The sequence below is a fragment of the Hibiscus syriacus genome, unplaced genomic scaffold (genome assembly GCF_006381635.1).
Source record: "Hibiscus syriacus cultivar Baekdansim isolate YM2019G1 unplaced genomic scaffold, ASM638163v2 tig00110770_pilon, whole genome shotgun sequence".
Lineage (NCBI taxonomy): Eukaryota > Viridiplantae > Streptophyta > Magnoliopsida > Malvales > Malvaceae > Hibiscus > Hibiscus syriacus.
In genome coordinates this window covers 379,036-406,603 of record NW_024062854.1, presented here as the reverse complement: position 1 = coordinate 406,603, position 27,568 = coordinate 379,036, and the positions used below count along the sequence as shown (strand labels likewise).

Below are 27,568 nucleotides of genomic sequence, written 5' to 3'. Positions count from 1 at the left end.
GTCAATCTATTAGGGATTTGCATCGTAATGTTGACCCTTTGATTACCTTTATGTGAAAAAGCAGCCATTAAACAAATGTTTATGTTTTCTGAAATGAATCGACGCTTTACCTTTCCTGGTTTTTATTTTTTTCAAATCATAGCTCTCTGACTATTTCTCGTTTCTCTTTACGGTATCCATTCTGTTTCGTCTTACGCTCGTACCTTTTCATGGCTGCTTCTTCATCCTATTCTCCTCAATTGAAGTATCAAGTTTTCTTGAGCTTCAGAGGTGAGGACACGCGCCTCAATTTCACCGGCCATCTACTCAAAGCTTTGAAAGACACCGGAATGAATGTCTTCTTCGATGAAGAAAAACTGGAAAAAGGGGAGCAACTTTCACTCGCACTCTCCCAAGCAATTGCAGCATCGAGTCTCTGGATAATCGTCTTATCTGCCGACTATGCTTCTTCCAAATCATGCTTAGCCGAGCTCTCTGATATCATGGATCGCAAGCACAGTCAAGAACATATCGTTCTTCCCATATTTTACCATGTTGATCCCTCCGATGTACGGAATCTCAGTGGACGCTTCAAAACATCCTTTGAAGAACATGAATCAAATAGGCCACTCGATGAAGTCAAGAGATGGAAAGCTGCATTTGTTGAGATCGGTAAAATAAAGGGGAGGCATATAGACGGAGGCAAATTCGATAGGTAAATATAAAATTATATACTTTCATCTTCTTATATTTGACTTGTCTTCCTTTTGACTTTATTTTTTTCCAAAACTATTTCTCAGATCTGATACCGAGTACATTCACGATGTCGTTCAATATGTCATGGAAAAGTTGAATAACAAGTCTAGTAGTGTTTCTGAAGAACTTGTTGGAATAGAATATGAGAAAAAGATGATTATGAACCTGATCGAACAAGGAAACGGTCGAATAATAGGACTTTGGGGAATGGGTGGTATAGGCAAAACTACCCTTCTATAATGAAATCTCTCCTACGTTTCAAGTTCTTACTTTCTTCAAAATGTTAGAAAGAAAATAATAATAAAAAAAAAACAGGGAAAAGAATCTTTACGAAATGAGCTTCTTTCCAAATTATTAGTATCGGAAGTTTGTATAGACACCCCCTCCATCCTATCCACTTTTATCCGAGAGAGGCTCAACAATATAAAAGCAATTGTTGTCCTTGATGATGTCAATGATTCAGACCAAATAGATGTTATGGGTGTTAAATATTTGGGCGATGGAAGTAAAACTGTTGTAACATCAAGAGATAGACAAGTGCTTAAGAATGGAGGAGCTGACAAAATAGACGAGGTAAAAAAGCTAAATGTGATCGATTCTCTTCGACTTTTTTCTACATTTGCATTCAACCTGTTGAATCCAACTGTTGATTTTCAAGATTTATCGTACAAGTTTGTGCAGTACGCCCAAGGCAGTCCACTTGCTCTTAAAGTCTTGGGTTATAAACCGTATAAAAAGTGCAGAAAAGACTGGGAAAGCGAGGTAGATAAAATTAAAGGAATATGCTTGAAGAGATGGGCAAAGATATTGTTCGCCAAGAATCTAAAATCCTGGAAAGCGTAGTAGGTTATGGAGTCCCAAGATTGTTAGTCACGTGTTTAGATATAATAAAGCGCTAATTGTATCCATGTTCTCTTTTATTTTAATGATTTTAATTAGGATTAATACTTGATATTTATTAATACAAAAATTCATTTAATTATATATTATTACTTATAAAGTGTATCAAAATATTAATCCGTTCAATTATTATTTCAGAATATTTACTTACCACACCATATAATGACCAATGTTGTAGAGTATAATATGGGATATGCTCAAGTATGAACAAACATTTTTTATTGTCTAAAAGTTCCAGTAATAAAAAACGTATGCCCACACAATCAGTCTAAGCCTTCCCTATTATAGTTACATTCTTTTAAATGAAATGGCCATTAACTTTTATATACTGATGCTTGATAAATTATTTTCTTGTTATTAGGTGAATAAATCAGTTGAAGGAATAAAATTACAATCGACTGGAATTGAACACGAGATGTCATTATGTCCTACTGGTTTTAGGAACATGATTAATCTTAAATTTATCCACCTCTGTACGAAGTATTTGTCGGAGAGCTGATAGCGTATCTCTTTCTAATGATCTTTGTTGGACGTTTTATCCCTTCAAATCTTTGTCACCAAGTTTTAATACAAAAAATCTCATTGTGCTGAAATTACATTTTGTCCACATAGAACAGCTTTGGAAAAGAAGATTATCAGGTAATTTATATTTTTTTATTCAGTCCAAAATAAGCAGATAATGCTGTGATGTAATGTAGTTATTGTATACTTTCATTTTACAGGATCTTGTTAATTTAAAGGTGTTGAGAGAGCTCAGTAACCATGAGTTTGCAACATAGCTAGAAACAGATAATGCTCTTCTTCATTCATTCCTTCAATCTTACATGCCTTATATAGCTAGCAAACTACAAGATTCAACAAGAGTGCAAGAGACTAACTGCACTACAACTACTCTAACAAGACTCTAACTACCTAACAGCAATAACTGCTATAACTCCACAAGCAGAGATCTGTTGCACATGAGACCAGAACGTTCCACGAACGTTAGCAGTAGCTGCCATGCACGAGCGTACCAGCGTGTGCTTGGCACCATACTTCAACATTCTTCCTGCTTTCTCTCCTCTCATTCTTCTCAGCATAGCTTCACACATAACTTCGCATGAAATTTTTCAAAGGCATTTCGTGCTAGTGGCTTTGTTAATCCATCAGCAATATGATGATCAGCTGGTACATAGTTGACCTTCATCAGTTTGGCAGCAACCTTCTCGCGTACGAAATGTATGTCCAAATCAACATGTTTGCTGTGAGCATGGTAGACTGGATTGGCGCTAAAAGCTACAGTACTGGTGTTGTCGCACCATATGACAGGCTCCTCTTTCTGACATATACCAAGTTCAGTTAGCATGGCTCCAACCCACACTACATCGGCAGTTGTGTCGGCGACGCTCTTGTACTCTGCCTCTATGGTGGATCTCGACACGAACTTTTGTTTCTTTGAGCTCCATGCAACTTTATTGTTTCCAACAAACACACTGTGCCCAGAAACTGACCTCATGTCATCGAGGTTGCCTCCCCAGTCGGCATCAGCAAAGGCAGCCACCTTCACACCAGTTCCAATAGCAGTGAAAGTTAGGCCAAAATCCAATGTACCAGCCAAGTATCGCAGGATTCGTTTAACTGTAGCCAAGTGGGATTGTCGTGGAGCATGCATGAACTGAGCGACTTTGTTAACACATAAAGCAATGTCAGGTCTTGTATGGCAGACGTACAACAACCCTCCAACAATGCTGCGATAGAAGTGAGCATCGGAAATGAGTTATCCATCGTCACAACGTAGTTTGGTAGCTGCCACCATAAGAGTTGGTGTTGAAGAGGCTTTCAACATACCATCTTTCTCAGGGATTTCCATGATGAACTTCTTCTGTGAGAGTGCAAGGTAGCCATTAGCTCGTTTGACTTCAATTCCCAGAAAGTACGCGAGCTGCCCCAAGTCTTTTAGGGAGAATTTGTCACTCAGTAACCGAACTACTTCATTGACTCGATCACTCGAGTGGCATGTGATGATGATATCATCAACATAGACTAACAAGTACACATAGTGCTGGCCATCCTTCTTAATGAACAAAGACACATTTGCTCTCGATTCTTTGAACCCAATGCTCAGCAAGCTATCTCGAAGCTTAGTATGCCAACTCCTTGGTGCTTGCCTCATCCATACAACGCCTTTTTCAGGTAGTACAACAGTTTGCTTCCATCGAGGGCATTTTGTTCGAATCCGGGATGCTGCTGCATAAAGACCACCTCCTGTAAGTCTGTTAAAAAATCATTGTTCATATCGACTTGCCTTAGGGTCCAGTTGTTGGTTACATCCAATGATAGTATGACATTCAGTGTGTTGAACCTGACTACAGGACTGAATGTGTCCCGAAAATCATAGCCATGGATATGAGAAAAACCCTTAGCCACTAGTCGTGCCTTGTAGCGATGGACGGTGCCATCAGGATTTTTCTTGACCTTAAAAAGCCACTTACAGCCTATCACCTTCCTTCCTTCAGGTAGCTTGGTTAATTCCAAAGTCCCATTGCGTTATAATGCATTGTATTCTTCAAGAACAACAGCCTTCCATTCTGGAGACTTAAGTGCTTCATGCACACTGTATGAAACATCATCAACAGAAGCTCCTAGGTAAGTTTTCGGTTTAAACACACCGCATTTACTCCGAGTCATCATTGGGTGATTATTGACCCGAGCAGCCTCACTTTCAGTGCCATCATTTAATATCGAATTTTGTTCTTCATCTTCAGTGTCATCGTATACGAGTGAGTTATGCACATTTTGTTTTGAATGTAACTCATTTTGATAATCTCCATGAGTATCAACAGCAGGAACCTCAAGGGCAACCACAACGTCCAATACATCTTGACTGGCAGTTGAACCTTGTGGACTGCTCATTGAGCTGCTTCTGGTAGCACTTAAAGATATTATGTTATGACCAACTCGTGAAGATTCTAACCTGGTGACATCAATGACCAGTTTGAGCGACTGAGAAGTGTTCCCAATTGGGGCAACAATTGAGGCTCGGCCAGAGTTTCCTGTAAAAGGAAAGACATTTTCATTAAAGACAACATGTCTGGAAATATAAACTCGCCCATTACTTGCCATGCACTGAAAACCTTTGTGTTGCTTGTTGTACCCCAAGAATATACATAGCTGGGATCTAAACTCTAACTTGTGTTGCAGAAATGGTCTTAGGTGTGGGAAGCACCTGCACCCAAATACCCGCAGGCTACTGTAGTCTGGTGGCTTGCCATATAGCATCTCAAACGGGGACTTGTCTAGAAGTAACTTTGAAGGAAGTCTGTTTACAAGATGTGCAGTGGTTTGAATGTCATAGGACCAGTACTTAATAGGCATGGATGCTTGTGCAAATAACACCAAGGCCATCTCGACGAGGTGTCTATGCTTCCGTTCCACTACTCCGTTCTGCTCGGACGTGTTGGAATAGGTGATGTGATGAACCACACCTGCTTTGCTTAGCTCATTAGTCAATGGTCAAAATTCTCCTCCCCAGTCAGTTTGAAGGGCTTTGATTGATGCACCAAATTGTGTGGCAATTAGCTTTTGAAATAGATGAAACGCGGTTAAGGCTTCATCCTTTGTCCTTAGTAGATACAACCAAGTGAATCGTGTGGCAGCATCAACAAAAGAAATATAGAATCTAAAGCCATTAGATGAAACATGTGGAGGTCCCCACAAATCAGAATACACGAGTTCAAACAGTTTGTTGTATACACTGTCCGAGCAAGGGAATGGCAACTTGTGGCTTTTACCAAGATGATAAGCAATGCAGTTCTTATTAATATCATCTAATGATTTTACATTGAATTGTTTACAAACTTTAGCAAGTGTGTCATGAGCTGGATGACCCAGTCTTCTGTGCCATATTTCTGAGGCTGTGGAGGAAGCTATAGTAGTCTGTGCTTCAACCACACTGTTTTGGCATCGAGCTCTACTTGCTTTGAAAGTATATAGCCCATTTCATTCTTCTCCTCGCAGCAAAATTGTCTTGGAGGCCTCATCTCAAACATAACACGTTTTGGCATGAAATTCGAGGAACACACTGTTTTCCTTAGCAATCTTAGAAACAGAAAGCAAGTTTTTCGTTATTGAGGGAACATGTAGGATGTTGCTTAAGGCCAAAGTTCTAGAAGAAGTATTCAACTCAGCCTTACCAACCAAGTGAATTGGTAGGTAGTCTCCACTTCCTACCATCAAGTTACCAGGATTATTATAGCTCGAGTGAGATGTGATGGAGGCTTCGTTGAGGGTGACATGGTGTGTTACACCGGAGTCAGTTATCCACTGATCTTGGCCAGCATATACTGCATGCGGTTGGCTTTTTGTAGTACTCCTGTTGTCACCACGATGTGCGCTGTTGTGATTACAACAAGCACATGTGCTTTCATTGTTACTGGTTGCAGTATAGTATGCTTTAGAGGAGTCAGAGCCAGCAGTGTGATCGTCAATCGAAATACCAGAAAAGTCCTCATCGAACCTATGCCAACATTGGTTGACAAGATGACCAATTTTGCCACATAGTTGGCATTGAACTCTCGGCCGTGTCCTGCCTCTACCACGAGATCTCCCACGAGAGTAGGACGAGTGGCTTGATCGAGGCTATTGTTTTCTTGGTTCTTATAAGATTCAGCCTCGCCTTTTCCTTGTGCAAGATTGGCACTAACAGGTAAGGATTCAGGTTGATAATCAAAGCCTTCAAGTTGAGTTTCAGCGTCAATGAGCATCGTGCATATATTGTCAAGTGACAGTGTGTCACGCATGGCAGATATAACCGCGATGAAGGGTTGATACTCCCTTGTGAGGCCCCTGAGAATACTCACATGGCATCAATGACTTCTTTTACTTTTGTGAGATAATATCTCATGCTATCTCCTCATTTCTTGAGATATTGGAGCTTGTAGTGTAGGCTCATGACTGTAGTGGTAGAGCGATTGGAAAAGAATTGTAAAACCTTGTTCCATACCTGGGCAGACGTTTCAGCATCAACGAACTATGGGAGTAAATGAGGACTAATCGTCAAAAGCAGCCAAGAAGCTAACGCACTGTCTTGAGCCAAGAACTCTTAATGTTCTTCATTGGCGGCTACAACTCCATCTTCACCAACCACTGTTTCTGGAGGTGGGTGAGTTGTACCATTAAGCATTCTTTCAAGGCGATGGCTCCTTGCAGTGAGCAGAACCTGTTGTTTCCACAACAGAAAGTTAGTTTCATCAAGCTTTACGTTCACTCTCTTTTATTGGTAAAGACTTTTAGTGTTCCTTGATGAGAACTCCATTGATGTGGCTATAGACGAGGTACTGTGATCCATAGGAAAACGAACAGCGAAAGCACACCCTAGGATGTATCAGCGAATGATACCATGTTGAGAGAGCTTAGTAACCATGAGTTTGCAACATAGCTAGAAACAAATAATGCTCTTTTTCATTCATTCCTTCAATCTTACATGCCTTATATAGCTAGCAAAACTACAAGATTCAACAAGAGTGCAAGAGACTAACTGCACTACAACTACTCTAACAAGACTCTAACTGCCTAACAGCAATAACTGCTGTAACTCCACAAGCAGAGATCCGTTGCACATGAGACCAGAACGTTCCACGAACGTTAGCAGTAGCTGCCATGCACGAGCGTACCAGCGTGTGCTTGGCACCATACTTCAACAAAAGGTAATTGATCTTTGTTATTGCACGGAACTAAGGAAGATTCCTAATCTATCAGGAGCTATCAACCTTCAAAGTCTTAAATGTAGGAGGTGTGAAAGTTTGGTTGAACTTCCTTGCCTCAATCATTTGAAATCTCTTGGTGAGTTGGATATTGGTCATTGCGAAAGCCTTATGACACTCCCAGAGTTTTCACTATATCTGTGGTACTTGGATGCAAATGAGTGCACGTCATTAGAAAATGTATTGCTCTTCAATCATAATTTCAACCCGTTCCATTCTTTACGTTATGGTAATGATGCTCCTGGAGAAGAAAATGTTTCCATGTTATTCTGGAATTGTAGAAGCTTGAATCAAGATTCAATTAAGAACATCGGAAAAAATGCCATTGTTCAAAATCAATCCCGAAAACAGAGATGGGCAAGGAGTAGAGGGATATACCGAAAGGAATATGGAAGGGATCCTTTTCAGAATAAATTGTTTTTCCGTTTTCCAGGGAATGAAATTTCAGCAAATGAGTTTGAGCATCGAAGCATGAATTCTTGGTTAAATTTGAAGATTAGCCCAACATAGGTGTAGCAGGAGCAGATTCTTGGCTTTTGCTATCTGCTGTGTGGTTGATACTACACGTGCAATCGATTTTCTTGCATTTATCTGTAAATATCAACTGACAGCCGCCAGTGGCGAAAAGTGTACAAGTCAGTGTCACTTTTTTGATAAATCCAACAGGAGGTATAAAGGTGACCACGTGTTGATTTTGTTTACTGAGGATGTGATTAGAATAGACAATGATTACGAGGAGGCATCATTTGAATTCCACTTCATAAATGATTATATGATGGTGAAGAAATGTGGAGTTCGTGTGCTTTACGTGGAGGCAGAGAGTTATACCATTAGGGATGTGACGGTAAACCAGGTTTTTGATTCTCAAGAAGATATTAATATTGAGGAATCCCACCACCATTGTGCTACAGAAAGCTATGTCGATGGTGAAGAAGGGGATAGAGGGCCTACAAGATTCAAATGCTTTCGGTGTTTTAATCTTTGGGAATGCTTTGGCCTAGAAGATGCAACTTCTCATTAATGTCATCCAAATGCATAGGTGAATTTCCAGCTTGAAAATTTATCTTATTTATGTCTGATTCTAGTTGGAAAAGTTTTGTATTATTAAAAATTCAATTGATTAAGATAGTTGTACATTAAAAAGGTTGGATTTCTTTCTAGAAATTATAGATTATGTTTTCTCACCTCTACTCTACTCTTGTGTTTGTCTTCTTTTATAGGTACATAATATATTATTATATCAGTCTGCGGCTCAAATTTCATTGTATGCTACTGCCTCTCAAATTGTATCAGCATTATCCTAAACTCGAATTTGAAAGAAGAAAAAAAAATCAAGAGTTTCTACTACAAAGACACTTGTGAGTGTGTTAGGATGAGTTCCATAAGAAGGAATTCCTTTGAACATGAAGTTTCTGAATTCCGAAAGCTCATAAGCATCCTCCCCCGGGAGTTGCTTTCCCTCCGAAGGTACGTGGCAGCTGTAGTTCTCTGCTTAACTTTTTTAGTTTCTTTTGAAGTGATGCTGTATAACCTATAATTTAATATACTTCACAAATTGAGGGAAAAATGTTTGTCAAGATTGATTTAGCCATAAGAATTGTATTGATATTTTTCAACATTGTGCTTCTCAGATAGTGCAATTCAGAGATTTAAAACCCGAACCTTTTGTATGGCACGAAGATTGTGGGGAGGAGACCTTGGGATGGTAGGCAGGCTGCAGCTGGGCATCATATGGATAGGTGGATATTTAAAAGATTGTTTCTCAAGTTTCCTTTTTTTTTTCTCTCTTGCCATAGTGCATGTCATTCATTGCTAGAACACATTTACTACCTATTTAACATGTTTTGCCACCAGTTTGTATATTATGGGTTTCATAAGCAGGGACAGTCTGGTATGGTTCCTCCTAGAAAAGATTATCCCGGTGTGGGTCACCCGTTTTCTCATAATCAACCTTGACGACATCCAAATTCCCACAGCTACCAAATAAATAACCAAGTAGTTGCCAATAACATGCACTACCCTCCAAAACATTATCGGAGTGGTGGATTGATAGGTGATTTTATTTAGTTATTATTTTGTCTTTAATTTTCTCTTTAGTTGTTGGTTTTTGTGGTTGATTTGTACGTTTTAATTCATTTTCGATGCGGGACAATAGATTCTGAAAATTATATTAAAAGGACATAATTCTTCAATTTTTTTAATTTTCGGAATTAAGGTTGTATTAGTGTGCATGACTATAGACATACCGCATCTGATGTGACTTTGAGTCAGCAGCTTCTAGAAGGTCCAACTAACGCTTCTAAAAGGATGAACGGATCAGTCGTGTTTTTGAAATTCGAATTCAAAATTATCTCATGTTTTTATGATTTTAGTTTTAATATTTTTAAGAATTATCTTTAGAATTATCTCGTGTTTTTAGGAATTATCTTTACATTATTTTTAGGGATTTAGAAAGCTATAAATACCCTTCAGGGTAAATTTGAAAACACATTCAAATTCACTTTTCTTCTTTACTTTGGAATTTATAAAAGTTTTATTTATTTTTATTTTCAAAATGCTAAGTATGATTGTTATACTTAGCTAATTTCTCCAAAAGCCAAGAGCTGAAACAATGATTCAATTCCGATTGTGAGGATTGAAAAACACCAGAAACTGGAGAAATAGGATTGACAATCGGTCTTTCCTTTAAAATCAAAATGCTTTTAAATCAAAAAGTATATGTCGGTTTGAATGTTGTTATGGTTTAAAGTTGGGAGGAAGAATCGACTAGTAGCAAGTTCAACTTCATATGAAAACACTTAGCAGCGGTCCGTTAAGGAAAATTTCGATCGGGCTTCTCATTGAGACATCATAGTTCGAGTCCAGTTTTTCCAAATCTTTAAAATTGAGTCGGTGCTGATGACGATAGTTATAGTTAGTCCACAAAAGGACTGAAATTCAAATATAGCTTTAGGACTATCAGTTTACAAGAGAGATAAACAAGTTACAAGGGTTGGGCCCTGTAGACTATAACCGACAGTTATCCGAAGTGAAAATTTATTTCAAGGGTCAGTTGGAATTAAGACAAAGCTAAAGTCTGATGTTGTTTTTACCATAAGTTCTCTTTATTTCAATTTATTTTATCCTTATCTCATATTTTAAACAATTTTAAATCCCCTACTCATCTTTATCCAAATCCATATATATCTTGTAACACCCCAACCCATATCCGACCCGAATACGAGTCTGAGATGTCACATTAACTTTTCAAATCATTTACTTTGACAAAAAAATAAAATAATTAAATAAAGATTCAGTTCGACATTTTCAATAAACCAAATAATTGCTATTATGTAAAACATATTGATTTACAAAACTTATCAGAGCGTATCTGACACCAATCTTTTATCTTACATGCCAACTACATTTCATAAAATGCATATAATTCAAGATTTTTCTGATTTGAACTTCAGGAAAGAGATGTTGACCTGATGAGCTCATCTTCGATCCCTTTTTTCCTCTTCTCGAAACCTACGTGTGAAACATTCACACGCTAAGTCGATGACTTAGTGAGGCATTAACACTTAAAAATAAAATCTCAACTCTAATTCCTACTCTACACACTTCATAGAATTATAGTAATTTAATAAGCTCATAATACCTACAAAACATAATTACATACATATATATATACCATACCAAATCATATATTCTTTGATGTACTAATTACACATAGACATACATATCATCATGTACATTCATAATCTTTTATATGTTATCATCACTTCTCCCTTTTTATATTATCCTCTTCTTATTCTTCTTATCTTTAATACATATACATATCATATAACATCACATCACCAACAAACATATAACATCACATAGAATTTTCACATCTTATATCTTTAATGGCCCATGTATACATGTGAGAACTATAAATATATGAGTCTATAGAGGTTGTGCACTAATGTTGTCACCATAGCTCATATAAATGCACCGAAGTGCCACGTAGAATTGCACCGAAGTGCCGCGTAGAATTGCACCGTAGTGCCATATAAGATGTCCCTAAGGACCACGTAGAAAATTCCTTAAGAATCATATACATATGCTAAGGACCAAATATGTGTCTCAAAAGACCTCATACATGTTCCAAAGAATACATATATGTCCCGAAGGACCGCGTAGACCCTCGACTCTTGGCATGCCAACTATACCTCTAGCTCTCAAGACACATAACATGGGCATTGATATGTCACATATTCATACATTCGTATAAAATAGGCATATAATCTCATAGCTTATTGTCACGTAGATCGTGTAATATTCTAGTAGAATCTCATATCTTATTATCATATATATCATATCACATATCTTGGTATTCACATAGACAAATAGTCCTATAGATCACTTTCACATAGCTTATATTATACTTTCATGTAATCACACATCTCTTGTCACATGTCTTATATTTTATGATCATATAATCATATAACTTATTATCACATATCTTATAATCACATACCTTATTTCATTTCTCCCTTTAATTACATAAGTCAATTATATTTGTTCACATGGTTTATCACATGCACATGCATTCACATAGATCATGTATAAAGATGCACTTAACATCTAGACATATGCATATACTCATGTACACATAAGCATCATAGCACTACATGCTTGTATTCGTGTACTCATGTAATCTAATATCATAATTAAACTTATCGCAAGTCTTAATTCCATAAATAACTTATACTTAATATCATGTACTCATTTTCATATAGTCTATATATATATATATATATATCATAACTCCATGTTTTACATAATTACTTATCTCTCATCATTTATTTACTAATTTCATATATTTACCTAGTTCAGTTTCACATAGCTTATCACATATACAAGTCTTCTAATAAATTATCATCAAAAGCTCCTATAATATCTCTCTATGGCTTCATAGATTTTTACTATAAATCTTATTTATTATAAATTCATTTAAGCCTATAGATCTTTCCCATATAATTTATCTTACATGTTTATATAGTCACTTCCTCTTGTTATCACATAAGTCATTGGTATTTTACATAGTTCGTGATCCTATAATTTATATCTCAGGTTCATATAACTCATCTAACATTTTCCTATAATACATAAATCATTTCCATATAACACATATCATATAAATCCATACCACCTAACATGTAATACAACAAATCATATTCACGTAATATCAAACATAATCATACTTCTAATCATACAATCATATATTCAACATATTGGAAACATACTTGTCGCAAGTCCAATTTCCATATACAATACGTATATTCTAATAATACGCACTCACCTGGCATCACTCGTTAATACCGATCTGTTATCTTTTCCTTGATCGATCTTACTTGCTAAGTTCCGGAACTTGTTTAGGCTCTGTATCTACATAGTAATTCATTAATACTTATCAGTATACTAATTAATATATTCTAAACTATCATTTCTTAGGCTAAAAGAAAAGTTATTTTCATCTTTTAATGAAGGTATGCATCGATGCACTACACCATGTATCGATGCATCCCTTGACGGGTGCATCGATGCACTATCTATGCATCGATACATAAATCTCATTCGATGTTTGTATTTTAAGGGGGTGCATCGATGCACTACTTGTGCATCAATACACTGATGACATTCGATGTTTTTATTTTTATTTTAAAGGAGTGCATTGATACACTTCATGTGCATCGATAAACCTTGAACAATTTCTGGGATTTTACCCTTGATGCATCGGTACTCATTGAATGTGCATCGATGCATATAGCCCAGAAATGTTATTTTTTTAGCACGAAATTCCTTCATAATCCCCTCAACACTACATAATTCACCTCCTTTTATATCCCTAACTTGCATACACTTACTTAAACTAATTATTATCCATTCAATACCTCTAAAACTTAGAAATCTAATCCTCCATATAGAATTTAAGAATCTCACTCAAATTCCAACATGTTCTAAATCTAGTTCTAACACTTCATATCCCTTAATTAGCTTGATGACAAGTCAAATCTCACTTCCAATGCTTATTATGAACTCTATTCCAAGATTTCATTTTTCTACTTCCTTTCTTAAATTCTTCATATACTCCTCATTTTGTGGTTTTAAGATAACCTAAACTTTCCTTAAGCTTAGTTATCATCTAATGATCATAACCCAGTCTTAAATTCAGTTAAATATCAACCAACAAGAAATCTTACCTTTGCTCTTGGCTTCCACACGTGAAGAAGAAAGGAGAAGAAGAGAACTCTGGAAACTAGAACCTTGTCTCTCTTCATTTCCACGTGTTATATCCTATGTAAAGGAGGAGGAAAAAATCTTCCTTGTGGAATTACTATTATACCCTTCAAAATTTCCATAATTATCATCTAATCCAATAAGGAATTATTCCTATTTAAGTCATTAAACTTTTAACTTGTTTCGAAATCGAGCACATAATTTTCAAAATTTACAATTTAGTCACTTACTCTGATTTCGGGATGTTACATATCTTATCTCATATTTATCTAGATCTAGAATCAGGAAGTCCACAATATCATAAACTTTAAATTTTTTGTAGACCGACCCTATTTTTTCTTTTTAAGAAAAATAAATTATTTGATAGTAAAACCACGTTTGTTATTGATCAAGGCACATTCCTGTGGCCCAAATGTCAACTGACACTGATATCAGCGTGGGGTGGTGGAACTAACCAAGGTGGAGTTAACCGAATTGTGTTTTCTGCCCAAATAATCATTTTATATTGCAAAGTTTAGTTGATTTGGAAGACAACTATTGTCCCATTGGAAGACCTTGACTTGGAGATCGCATACGCATGTGCTTCGCTAATTAATTTAATCTATTAGATTAGATACTATTGTCTGAAAACGTTTAATTGGTGTGGTTCACACTGCAGCTCCTCCAAATTATGGTTTAACTCTGATGATTTATTTTGAGTTCTACGATGAAAAATAATCCAATGTTAATATAATATGTGTGTGTGAAGGAAAAACAAAGCAAAGGATTGTGCTTTCTTCTGCTCCCTCTTCCCAAACCCACACAATCACTACTCTTCCATGGCTGCTTCTTCATAATCCTCTTCTCGTCACATGTATAGACACCCCTACCTGGGATCCACTTTAACCCAACAGAGGCTCAACAATATCAAAGTTTTGTTTTATTTAATTCCTTTCCTTACCAACTTGCGAATCTTAACCTACCCACTGAGGACAAGGGAAGAGCCGGCATCTATAATATATAGCATATATCATAATAATATAAACGAGGCATATTAAAGCAATGCGCATTCCTGAGCAAAAGACAGTTTTGTTGAGCATCTTGCACTAGCACTCTTTCTTCTTCAAAAAAGAAAAGCAAAGCTCCCTTGCTGTTTCTATATCTCTTTTGCTTCAATAACTCAATCCATACTCCTCCATGGCTGCTTCTTATTCTTCCTCTTGTCCAATGAAGCATCAAGTTTTCTTGAGCTTCAGAGGTGAAGACACACGCCTTAACTTCACTGCTCATCTACTCCAAGCTTTGGAAGACAAGGGAATATCAGTCTTCTTCGATGAAAAGAAATTGGAAAGAGGGGAACAACTTTCACAAGCACTTTCAAATGCAATTGCAGCCTCAAACATCTCACTAATCGTTTTATCTGAAGACTATGCTTCTTCGAAATCATGCTTGGCTGAACTCTGTGACATCATGGATCGCAAGCACAATCAAAAACATATTGTTCTTCCTGTCTTTTACCATGTTAATCCTTCCCATGTGCGACATCTTGGTGGTACTTTCAAAACATCGTTTGAAAAGCATGAATCAGAAGCGCTAAAACAAGTAGATCAATGGAAAAAGGCCTTTGCTGAAGTCGGTAAATTAAAAGGGTGGCATATAGCATCCCACAGGTAACTATATATATTTCTCTTCTTATTATTATGCTTATTTGTTTTAGTTTATACATATACATTTTTATTATTTGCTAGACCTGAAACCGAGTACATCAAGGAGATTGTTGATGATGTTACCAAAAAAATTGAGGAATAGCTTGCCTAGTCCAAGCGCTTGTGACCTATTGGTTGGAACAAATTATCAGAAAAACTTGATTTTGGGTCTAATTGAGAAAGAAGAGAGTCGTGTAATAGGACTATGGGGACCGGGAGGCATAGGCAAAACTACCCTTGCTGATGCCGTATTTCATGAAAACTCTTCCAAGTTTGACGATCGTTACTTTCTTCAAAATGTTAGACAGAACATAGAAAAACAAGGGAGGGAATCCATACGAAATGAACTTCTTTCCAAATTATTAAACGAAAACGATCTTCGTATAGACACCCTTTCCATAGGATCCCCTTATCGAGAGAGGCTGAACAGTAAAAAAGTGTTTGTTGTCCTCGATGATGTTAGTCATCCAGACCAAATAGATTTTATGGGTGTTGGTCATTTTGGTCGTGGAAGTAAAATCATTCTAACATCTAGAGATAGAAGAGTACTTTACAATGGCGGAGCTGAGGAAATACATGAGGTAAACAAGTTAGATAAGGACCACTCTCTCCATCTTTTCTCTACATTTGCATTTAAACAGTTGAATCCCGATCCTGGTTTTGAAGCGCTATCAAACAAGTTTGTGGAATATGCCGATGGCAGCCCTCTTGCCCTTAAAGTTTTGGGTTCGCAGCTATATAAAAAGTCTAAACAAGATTGGGAAAGCGAGGTGCGTAGGCTAAGGGAATATGGCCAACCAGAAATTTTACAGATTTTGAAGAGTAGTTTTTGATGGGTTAGGTAAACCAGAGAAAGATATATTTCTTGACATAGCATGCTTCTTCAAAGGGGAGTCCAAGGAAGAGATAGAAGAAATTCTAAGTTGCTTATATGAGGGTGCAGTGTGTGGAATAAACAATTTGCTCGATAAGTGCCTACTTGATATTACACTCTCTAAAACAATTTATATGCATGATATGCTTGAAGAAATGGGCAAGGACATTGTTCGTCAAGAATCTAAAGACCCTGGAAATCGCAGCAGGTTATGGAATATCAAAGACATCGATCAAGTGCTTAAATATAATGAAGTAAGCAATAATTTTATTTACTTGCCATACCATAGAATCTGCTCAAGTGTTTATTTGGTTAGTAATATAATTATATTTTTTAACGAGTAATTTAATATAATGTCCATAAATTTCTCTATATTAAATTACTAATACTTGATAAATTATTTCTTGTTATTAGATGAATAAATCAATTGAGGGAATAAAGTTATCGCCAAATCGAATTAAAGACGTGATGTCATTATGTCCTTCTGGTTTTGCGAACATGCTTAATCTTAGATATATCCACATCAATTCATACTTTACGGTGTTCTTCGACAAGCTACTTGCAGACAATGTTGATAGCGTATCTCTTCCTAATGAGTTACGGTATCTTTATTGGATGTTTTACCCCTTCAAATCCGTATCACCAAGTTTTAATCCAAAAAATCTTATTGTGTTGAAATTACATTTTGGCGGCATGGAACAACTTTGGAACGAAGATAGTCAGGTATTTTATATTCTTTTATTTAATTTTGATATCCAAAATAAACAGATATTGTTATAAAGTAATGTAGTTATTTTATATTTTCATTGTACAGGATCTTGTTAATTTGAAGATAATTGAACTTATTTGTTGCAAGAAGCTAAGGAAGATCCCTAATCTATCGGGAGCCATCAACCTTCAAAGCCTTATATGTACAAGGTGTAAAAATTTGGTTGAACTTCCTCGCCTCAACCATTTGGCATCTCTTGAGAAGCTTGATCTTTCTGGTTGCATGACTTTAAGGAAGATTCCTAGTCTATCAGGAGCCATCAACCTTAAATTATTTAACTGCAATGATTGCGTAAATTTGGTTGAACTTCCTTGCCTTAATCATTTGGCGTCTCTTAAAAGCTTTGAATTTGAGCGTTGTCATAAACTCAAGAAGTTTCCTGAGCTTCCAAATATCTTTTCTGAGTTGGATTTTTCACACACTGAAATAGAAGTGGTGCCTGATTCAATTCAACATCTTGTCGGACTTAAAAAGTTGAAGTTGAGTTACTCAAAGGTGGAACATGTATCGAGCAACATTTCGAAGTTGGGATCCCTTCGTGAGTTGGATCTTGATCATTGTGAAAGTCTCAAGACACTTCCAAAGCTTCCACTATATCTGTGGCGCTTGGATGCAAGTAATTGCAGATCATTAACAAAAGTATCGTTCACCACTCATAATTTCAATTCCTCCCATGACGGTGGTGATGGTGCTCCTGGAGAAGAAACCATTTCCATGTCATTCGTGAACTGCAGATGGTTGGATCAGAATTCAATTAAAAACATTGGAGCAAATGTCATGCTTCGAATTCAATCCCTAGCACAGAGATGGTCAAGGAGGAAAGGGATATCCCGAGAGGAATACAGGGACTCTTTTCGAAATCTATTGTTCTGCTGTTTCCCGGGGAATGAAGTTTCAACAGATGTGTTTTTCTACGGAAGCATGAATAATACGTTAAATTTGAAGATTAGGCCAAATGGGTTTAGTGGGAACAGATTCTTAGCTTTTGCTGTCTGTCTTGTAGCTGATCTCACACCTGCAAACGTATTTCTTGCATTTATCTGTAAATACCAACTGAAATCCGCCGGTGGTAAAAAGTTGACAGGTGAGTGCTACGTTTCTGATCACGGATGGGACAAGTTCTACGAGGGTGATTTCGCCTTGATTCTGTTTAATGAGGATATGATTGTAGCAGACAATGATTATGAGGAGGCATCGTTCGAATTCTACATCAGTAGTAGTCGCGGTACAGAAATTAAAGTGGAGAAATGTGGAGTTCGTGTGTTTTACGTGGATGCAGAGAGTTATACCATTAATGATGTGGTGGGAAACCAGGATTTGGATTCTGAAGAAGGGGATGGAGGGCATAGAAATCATAGTGTTCCATACTTGTTTTTTGTTTTTCTCATCTTCATGTCCCTGTTGCTTATTAAAACCAAAGTCATTTGCGGCTGAACTTCTTTTGTACGTTACTGCCTCTCATGTTGTCCCAGCATTATTCAAAACTCCAATAAAATTTCCTTTCATATGTAAGATTAGCAAATACTCCTATCGAAATTTGATTTGAGGCAAGCATTTCTAAACTATGTTCTCTCTATTTGAGAGTAAGTGTCGAATATGGAGATATGTCCGACGGAAGTTCGGATAATATAGTTATAACCTGATATGTAGCTTCTTTCCTATGAGAATGTCGTGCTGTGAAGATCATCTGATGTTTATTCTTTGATTTTAATCAGGCTGTTCGGTATAGTTAGTAAAACTTGTGGTTTATTGAACATTGTTGGGCTTGATGCCTTTTCAGATTTGAGGTCTACTTGTGTAATTATAAAATCTTCAGCACCTACTGTGAACAAGGAGCTATTTATTATACGTGCTGAACTCATTCTCCTTTTAAAGTTTACATTCCAATTTCATATGCCGCCCTCTGTTATATTGTTAAAATGTTGAAGACAAGATGGATGACCTACAGAAGATATCTTCAATATTTTTAGTTGACTTAAATATTAAATAATTAATATTTTATGGAAATTCCATGTGGATGATTTGGTTTAACCAAATTCCTCTGTGTAGCTTCCTGGGAAAAAAAACAAAAAGGCTGCATGATGAAGTGAAGCGATGGAAAGCTGCATTTGTTTCGTTTAATACGACATAGAAAAGTTGAATTACAAGTCTGAAAACGTTTCTAAAGATTTAATTGAAATAGACAATAAAAAAATATGATTTTAAATCTGATCGAATAAGAAGGCATTCGAGTAGGGAATACGTTGGTAAGGGCAAAACCACCTTTCATGGAGATTGAAATCACTTTATGTTTCAGGGTCGTTACTTCCTTCAAAATATTAGAGAAAATAGAAAAACAGGATATAAAATCATTGTAACATCCATAAATTTATAAGTGCTTAAAAATGGAAGAACCGACAAAATATACGAAGGGAACAAAATTCAATGACAATGGCTATCCTCAATTGTGTTCTACATTTGCATTTAAGCTTTTGAACCCTTTTAATGTCCTTGGATCTCGATGCTGCCAGAAATGAGGGATACTTGCATGTTGCTTGGAACTGCTGGAGAGATGTGGGAGTCTGTTCAACAAACGTAGTCTAAAGTTAATGATATCGCACAAATATATGACATTAAGAAGAAAATCTCAGCCACCAAACATGGAAGAAACTACGATTGTGACCGAGTATTCAAGTCTTTTGTAAGGGTTATGATATCTCTTGAAAGGCTTGAGCTAATTTCTGGTTGCATGAATTTAAGGAAAATCCATAATATATCAGGAGCCATCAACCTTCAATGGCTTAACTGCAAGGACTGTGCAAGCATATCAACTGCAACACATATTTGGTGTCATCCAAATGCATACCTAAATTTCCAACTTAAAATTTTATCTCGTGTTTGTGATTCTAGTTAGTTTAAGTGCTTACGATAGCGGTACATTAAAAGGGAGAGTTAGAGACATAAGGGTGGTGCTGATTGACTAGTGTTGATTACTTGATTTTCAACACATATTTGGTAGATGAACGCCGGATATAAGAAAGTCTTGTAAGCATATCAACTGTTATGAATAGTTTGCGTAAAATGGGTTAATTCCACCAAAAGTTTTCAAACTATGTAGCGACCAACTCCGTGTACTTTCAGGAACAAGTTCAATCACTTGATACCAATGTCTAGGGCCACAGACATGAACCTGTCTTCAACTGCAATAGCAAGTAAAACATTACACGCGAGAAATTTTGATAATAGACATATTAGCAGGGAAGTAGGTTGTGCTACAGTTGACATGCACTCTGACTATAATTTGGATTATTTCACACGAGATGGGACATATTGATTATGTAAGTATATATCCATTTTCATATAAGTATACATGCGTGCATTTAAAGTATAGTTTTGAACTTTCTCAAGAATATTACAAAGGATGCTTGTTGTTGACCTTCAATTATCAATAAAACATTCGATTAAGTTGATAAGCAAAAGGACTATAAGAGGTAAAATCATACCAGCAGTAATCTTTTCTTTGTTTGGGGGTGTGGTGATCCCTCAAAAGGAAGCCCGAGTTGACATTAAATATTTGTATTAATTATTAGTATTTAAAAAGAATTGTTTTACTAGTTTTTAGCAAAGTAAAAATAATATAAAATAATCGGTATAGAAAAGAAAAATAAGTATTAGAACACGCATATCCATTAAAGGTTCAAAGCACACATCAACAGATGACTCATACATTACCCAGACACTACATAAAGCTTATACATTACCCACTTTTTTACATATAAACTGGTTTTACGTCTTCCTTAAACCTAAAAACAGTTAAAAGATCATTAGTAAAACACCTACCTAAGCTTAAACATTATCAAGTGTAGAAAGTCAAAAATAATAAATGGGTTGGCACCGAAAATTAGGTGCATAATTTTTTATTATTTTTTATATGGTCAAATTACAAACTCTAGTCACTAAAATTTAGGGTATTTACAAGATTAAGTCCTTAAGATTTAGCTATAAATACTCTATCTCATTTAGCTTCAAAACCATCCCAAAGCATTCTAACTTTCTTCCAATACTAGAGAGAATTTAGAGAGTTTCTTGAGAGTTGTTTTCTCCTTTTTATCAAGAGAGAATTATCATTGTTTTCTCCTTGGTAGATCGAGAGAGAGGTTGTAATTCCTATTTTCTCATAGTGAAATTCTTCTACTGTTGCCCGTGGTTTTTTACCCTATATTATTTAGGGGTTTTCCACGTAAATTTTGTGTCTCTTTTTATCTTCATTTTTATTTTCTCAAATTATCAGTTGCAATTTTGCTCTATCCGATAGCCGTCTTCCGCAACAATTGGTATCAGAACTAGATTAGAGTGTGTAATATCTGCTTATTGTCTTTGTGGTTGCCACCAAAATGTGGATCCTCCAACATAAGAAAGTAAGAAGTTATTACCCATTCTTTGAAGGTTCCAGAGAACTATTCACGATAGTGAAATAGTGGGAGCTATCCGTAAAAGAAGCTATGGCAACGAAATTTGATATTGAAAAGTTCAATGGGAGAAATTTCTCATTGTGAAAATTAAAGATGAAGGCCATCCTGAGGAAAGACGGGTGTCTAGCGGCTATCAGTGAAAGGCCGATGGATTTTGCAGATGACAGCAAATGGATCGAAATGGACGGAAATGCTATGACAAACTTTCATCTAGCATTAGCAGATGAAGTATTGTCAAGCATCGAGGAGAAAAAGACAGCTAAGGAGATATGAGATCATCTCACCAAACTGTACGAGGCCACATCGCTGCACAATAAAATTTTCCTTGAGAGAAAATTGTACACTCTCCGTATGCCAGAATCTACTTAAGTGACGGAGCACTTAAATACACTGAACACTTTATTTTCTCAGTTTACATCTTTAAGCTGTAAAATAGGAGAACAAGAACGTGCTGAACTTCTACTTCAAAGTCTACCGGATTCGTATGATTAACTCATCATCAACTTGACAAACAGTAATGTCACCAGTCTAGTCTTCGATGACGTTGCAGCTACTGTTCTACAAGAAGAAAATCAGCGCAATAACAAAGAAGACAGACAAGTAAATCTGCAACAAGCAGAAGCGTTAACAACGATGACAACGATGAGAGGGAGATCAACATAACGTGACCAAAGCAACAATCACAAACATGGTAGATCGAAGTCGAGAAAAAAGAAGAATTTAAAGTGCTACAACTGTGGAAAGAAGGGTCACTTGAAGAAGGATTGTTGGAGTCTAAATAAAAACTCCAAACCACAAGGCAATACCGCAAACACTTCAGATGATGGAGATGCTCTATGCTGTGAAGCGTCAACCACCGTGGAAGGCAGAAAAAGATTTGCAGATATATGGCTCATTGATTCAGGAACAACATATCACATGGCCTCAAAAAGAGAATGGTTCCATCATTATGAACCTGTCTCAGGAGGATCTGTGTATAGTTGCAATGATCATGCCTTAGAGATCGTTGGCGTTGGAACCATCAAATTGAAGATGTATGATGGAACAATTAAAGTTGTTCGAGATGTGCGGCACGTGAAAGGCCTGAAGAAAAATTTATTATCCTATGGATTGTTGGATAATAATGCAAGCAAGATTGAAACACGGAAAGGAATCATGAAGGTGTTCCGTGGAGCGCTTGTGGTGCTGAAAGGCGAAAAGATAGCAGCAAACTTGTACATGCTGAATGGAGAGACTTTGCTAGAAACAGAAGCCTTTGTTGCCTCATGTAGTTCAGATTCTGCAATGCTATGGCATCAAAAACTTGGACACATGTCAGAACAATGAATGAAAGTCCTTGTGGAGCAAAAGCTACTTCCAGGCTTAACGAATGTATCACTTACTTTATGTGAGCATTGCATAACAAGTAAGCAGCACCGGTTGAAATTCAACACATCAAATTCTAGAGGCAAAAAGTGTTCTAGAATTGGTTCACTCTGACGTATGGCAAGCACCAGTTACATCCCTAGGCGGAGCAAAAATACTTTGTCTCATTTATTGATGACTACTCCAGGAGATGTTGGGTGTACCCTATTAAGAAGAAGTCAGACGTGTTTTCAACTTTCAAAAACTTCAAAGTGCGGGTGAAACTTGATTCTGGAAATAAGATTAAGTGTTTCATAACAGATAATGGAGGAGAATACACAAGCGAAGAATTTGATGACTTTTGCAAGAAAGAAGGCATCAAAAGACAGTTCACAGTGGCGAACACTCCTCAACAAAATGGAGTGGCAGAGCGGATGAACAAAACCTTGTTAGAAAGAACAAGAGCAATGTTGAGGGACGCAGGCCTAGAAAAATCATTCTGGGCAGAAGCAGTCAACACCGCCTGTTATTTGGTGAACCGAGCTTCATCAACTGCAATAGAGTTGAAGACACCAATAGAGATGTGGACTGGTAAACCAGTTGATTATTCAAACCTCCATGTATTTGGAAGTATTGTGTATGTGATGTACAACGCCCAAGAAATTTCAAAGTTGGATCCAAAATCCAGGAAATACAAATTCTTGGGGTATGCTGATGGTGTAAAGGGGTATCGCTTATGGGATATCACTGCCCGCAAAGTGATCATCAGTAGGGATGTTATCTTTGTAGAAGATAAACTACAAAGAAAAGAAGATGATGATAGCGCTGAAAAGTCAGAGACTACACAGATACATATGGAAAAGGAGGTTGAACAAGGAGATTATTCTGAAGCAGAACCAGCACATGATGAACAAGAACCATGGAGTTCTGAAACTCCAACAACTCGTCAATCAGATCGTGTGAGAAGACGTCCCAATTGGCACTCAGATTATGTTATAGAAGGTAATATTGCATACTGCCTTTTAATAGAGGACGGTGAGCCATCAACATACCAAGAGGCAATAAATAGCTCAGATGCTTCACTGTGGATGATGGCGATGCAAGAAGAAATTGAAACCCTTCATAAAAATAATAAATGGGACCTTGTGCCACTACCACAAGGAAGGAAGCCAATTGGTAACAAATGGGTCTTCAAAATCAAGCGAAATGGTGACGATCAAGTTGAGAGGTATCGTGCAAGACTGGTAGTCAAAGGATATGCTCAAAAGGAAGGTATTGATTTCAATGAAATATTTTCTCCTGTGGTTCGACTAACAACAGTTCGAGTAGTTTTGGCAATGTGTGCTACATTGAACTTACATCTAGATCAACTAGATGTTAAAACAGCTTTTCTTCATGGAAATCTTGAAGAAGAGATTTATATGCTCCAGCCTGAAGGTTTTGAAGAAGACGAAAAGAAGAACTTGCTTTGCAGATTGAACAAATCTTTGTACGGTCTAAAGCAGGCGCCGAGGTGTTGGTATAAGAGATTTGATTCCTTCATTATGTGCCTTGGATACAACAGACTTAATACTGACCCTTGTGTTTATTTCAAGAGGTCTGGTGATAACGATTTTGTTATATTGTTGTTGTATGTGGATGACATGTTGGTTGCAGGACCCAACAAAGATCATATTGAAGAATTGAAGGCACAAGTGGCTAGGGAATTTGAAATGAAGGACTTGGGACCAGCAAACAAGATTCTAGGGATGCAAATTCACCGAGACAGAAGTAATAGGAAGATTTGGCTTTCACAAAAGAATTACTTGAAGAAAATCTTGTCACGATTTAGCATGCAAGATTGTAGGCCAATTTCTACCCCTCTTCCTATTAACTTCAAAGTATCCTCCAGTATGAGTCCTAGCAGTGAAGAATAGAGGATAGAGATGTCTCGAGTACCGTATGCATCAGCAGTGGGAAGCTTAATGTTCGCTATGATATGCACAAGACCAGACATTGCACAAGCAGTGGGAGTGGTTAGTCGGTACATGGCAAATCCAGGCAAAGAGAATTGGAATACAGTAAAGAGGATCCTGAGATACATCAAAGGGACCTCAAATGTTGCATTATGTTACGGATGATCAAACTTACTAATCAATGGGTATGTAGATTCTGACTATGCAGGGATTTGGATAAAAGCAAATCTACTACAGGATATGTGTTCAAAGTTGCTGGTGGAGCTGTAAGATGAGTTTCAAAATTACAGTCAGTTGTGGCTACATCCACAACAGAGGTAGAATATATAACAGCTACACAAGCCAGTAAAGAAGCAATTTGGTTGAAGATACTATTGGAGGAGCTTGGGCACAATCAAGCGTATGTCTCTATGTTTTGTGACAGTCGAAGCGCCTTGCATTTAGCAAGGAATCCAGCATTTCATTCAAGGACAAAGCACATACGAGTTCAGTACCATTTCATTCGTGAAAAGATGGAAGAAGGGACGATAGATATGCAGAAAATCCATACCAAAGACAACATAGCAGATTTCATGACGAAGGCGATCAATATTGATAAATTTACTTGGTATCGATCCTCCTGTGGCCTATCAGAGACGTAAGCAACATGATGGTACAAAGTAGAAAGAATGGTGTGAAGATATGATTGTTCCAATCAAATATTCAAGTGGGAGATTGTAGAAAGTCAAAAAATAATAAATGGGTTGGCATCAAAAATTAGGTGTATAATTTTTTTTTATTTTTTATATGGTCAAATTAAAAACTCTAGTCACTAAAATTTAGGGTATTTACAAGATTAAGTCCTTAAGATTTAACTATAAATACCCTATCTCATTTAGCTTCAAAACCATCCCAAAGCATTCTAACTTTCTTCCAATACTAGAGAGAATTTAGAGAGTTTCTTGAGAGTTGTTTTCTCCTTTTTATCAAGAGAGAATTATCATTGTTTTCTCCTTGGTAGATCGAGAGAGAGGTTGTAATTCCTATTTTCTCATAGTGAAATTCTTCTACCGTTGCCCGTAGTTTTTACCCTATATTATTTAGGGGTTTTCCACGTAAATTTTGTGTCTCTTTTTATCTTCATTTTTATTTTCTCAAATTATCAGTTGCAATTTTGCTCTATCTGATAGCCGTCTTCCGCAACATCAAGTTCTTTTACATATAAACTGGTATAGTTCTTCCTAAAACCTAAAAACAACCATTTCAGGGCGAGGCTCTGTTGGAGATTTAGCTTCCGGTCCTGACCTTGGACTCATCAATGCCAACTCCTCCATCAGCAGCACGTTCCCCACCGGTCATGTTCGAGTTGCTCAGACCACCTTTGCTCCCCATTTCCTGGTACCCTCTGTCCCTATTTGCTGCTTCCTTGTCTCCCCTCCTTTGTGCCTCCCTTCATTGCAAAATTTCAGAGATAAAACAATCAAATACTTCACTTTCGAGAGAAGATAGGTTACTGTTAAAGTTTATATAGAATATATATAGCTATATACCTTCAGCTAGGTTAAGCTGGGCTTCCAGGCTTTTCCCACGAGTCCCACCGGGAACCACCGTCTCCCCTTGCCTTGCCCTTTCATCGAGTTCCTAGTTCTCCTCCTGTGGTGCGTTTCTCATTGCTTGATATTGCTCTGACGCCATGCTTCTTTTTCTTATGATATTTCTGCGAATGCTATGGGGATACTCGATGGGGAATATAATTATATATAGGCGAGGGTGGTGGGTTGATCGGTGATGGAACATCAGTTGACAGGTTATAGTTTCGGTCATTGCCACGACAGGTGTTGTCTGGCATGATAAGGAGACAGGTCGTGATCCACGTAAGGTTTACCGTTGGCCAATGAGATGACACGAGTAATTTTACTGTCACGATGTTCGTGCATGGTAAACTTTGGGAAACGCTTCGGACTCGTGACACGTTATATCTCGTGTTTAAGGTGTAAAATAAATAAATAAATAAATAGCCTTAGTGGTGTAAAATTATTATTATTGGAAGGGTGTTATCTTCAACCCATGCATATATGTATTTGATTTTGTTTCGAATATGGACGCTTTGTTTGACCAATTTTTATAGAATAATTCCCTTTTGTATAAATGTGAAGAGACACCCATAACACCATGACTTGTTATTTTCCACTTAGGTATTTTTATATATTAGGCCATTGAAAACATGATGGTGCAATTTTATGCAAGAAACATATGAAAATAATATGCAATGAATGGAACAGTTCAAGATATATGCTCATAATTATACATTTCACGACCTTATCAACAGCAATTAAGAGCAAAAACCAACTTTCATTTTCATAGTTCAATTATATATCATATGACCTTATCAAATAGCTAAGTCAAACATTTTTAGTTCAATTCTTCCTTTATGTGATCTACCTAAATGCGTCACCCGTAGCCGCAGTCCACAAAGCTGCAGGCAGCGGCGGTCATGGAACTGTTTTTTTTTGTCTAATTAATTTTTAAAATAAAGTTTAATAAAAAAATTAAAAATCAAAAGGCTAACTAAATTAGTATAATTTTTTTATGCGAGAGGGCATTAGATCATCATAATGCAAAGCTTAGTTTAGAATGTTCCAACTTCTAAATCCCAAATAAATAATGAATAAATAAAAACGGTGGGTTTACTAAATTAAATACGGCCAACGTTATTAAGTAATTATCATATGACCATATCAACTATTTGAGAGTACCAAATCGATCCATGTTCGTACTTTTCTGAGGACGGTTCTTGCTTTTTAATAGTTATAATAATAGTTTATTCGTATTCGACTCTTGGCATGCTAATTATACATTTCCCTCTCATAT

The 27,568-nt window shown here is 36.8% G+C and overlaps 2 protein-coding genes and 1 pseudogene across 2 annotated transcripts; 2 read left to right on the top strand and 1 right to left on the bottom strand.

Annotated features, from left to right (window-relative positions):
- The first annotated feature begins 209 nt into the window (after window positions 1-209).
- Window positions 210-2,414, top strand: LOC120139716 (TMV resistance protein N-like). Its single transcript, XM_039154864.1, has 4 exons — window positions 210-694; window positions 780-949; window positions 1,094-1,497; window positions 2,358-2,414. Exons 1-4 carry the CDS (start codon window positions 210-212, stop codon window positions 2,412-2,414), a joined length of 1,116 nt encoding a protein of 371 aa, XP_039010795.1.
- Window positions 2,415-14,666: 12,252 nt separating this feature from the next.
- Window positions 14,667-18,402, top strand: LOC120139715 (disease resistance protein RUN1-like). Its single transcript, XM_039154863.1, has 5 exons — window positions 14,667-15,290; window positions 15,337-16,156; window positions 16,269-16,453; window positions 16,614-16,922; window positions 17,014-18,402. The coding sequence occupies exons 1-5, from the start codon at window positions 14,817-14,819 to the stop codon at window positions 18,400-18,402; spliced, it is 3,177 nt and encodes a 1,058-aa protein (XP_039010794.1). The 5' UTR covers window positions 14,667-14,816.
- Window positions 18,403-25,913: 7,511 nt separating this feature from the next.
- On the bottom strand, window positions 25,914-26,392 carry LOC120139736 (annotated as a pseudogene).
- Between the last annotated feature and the right edge of the window lie 1,176 nt (window positions 26,393-27,568).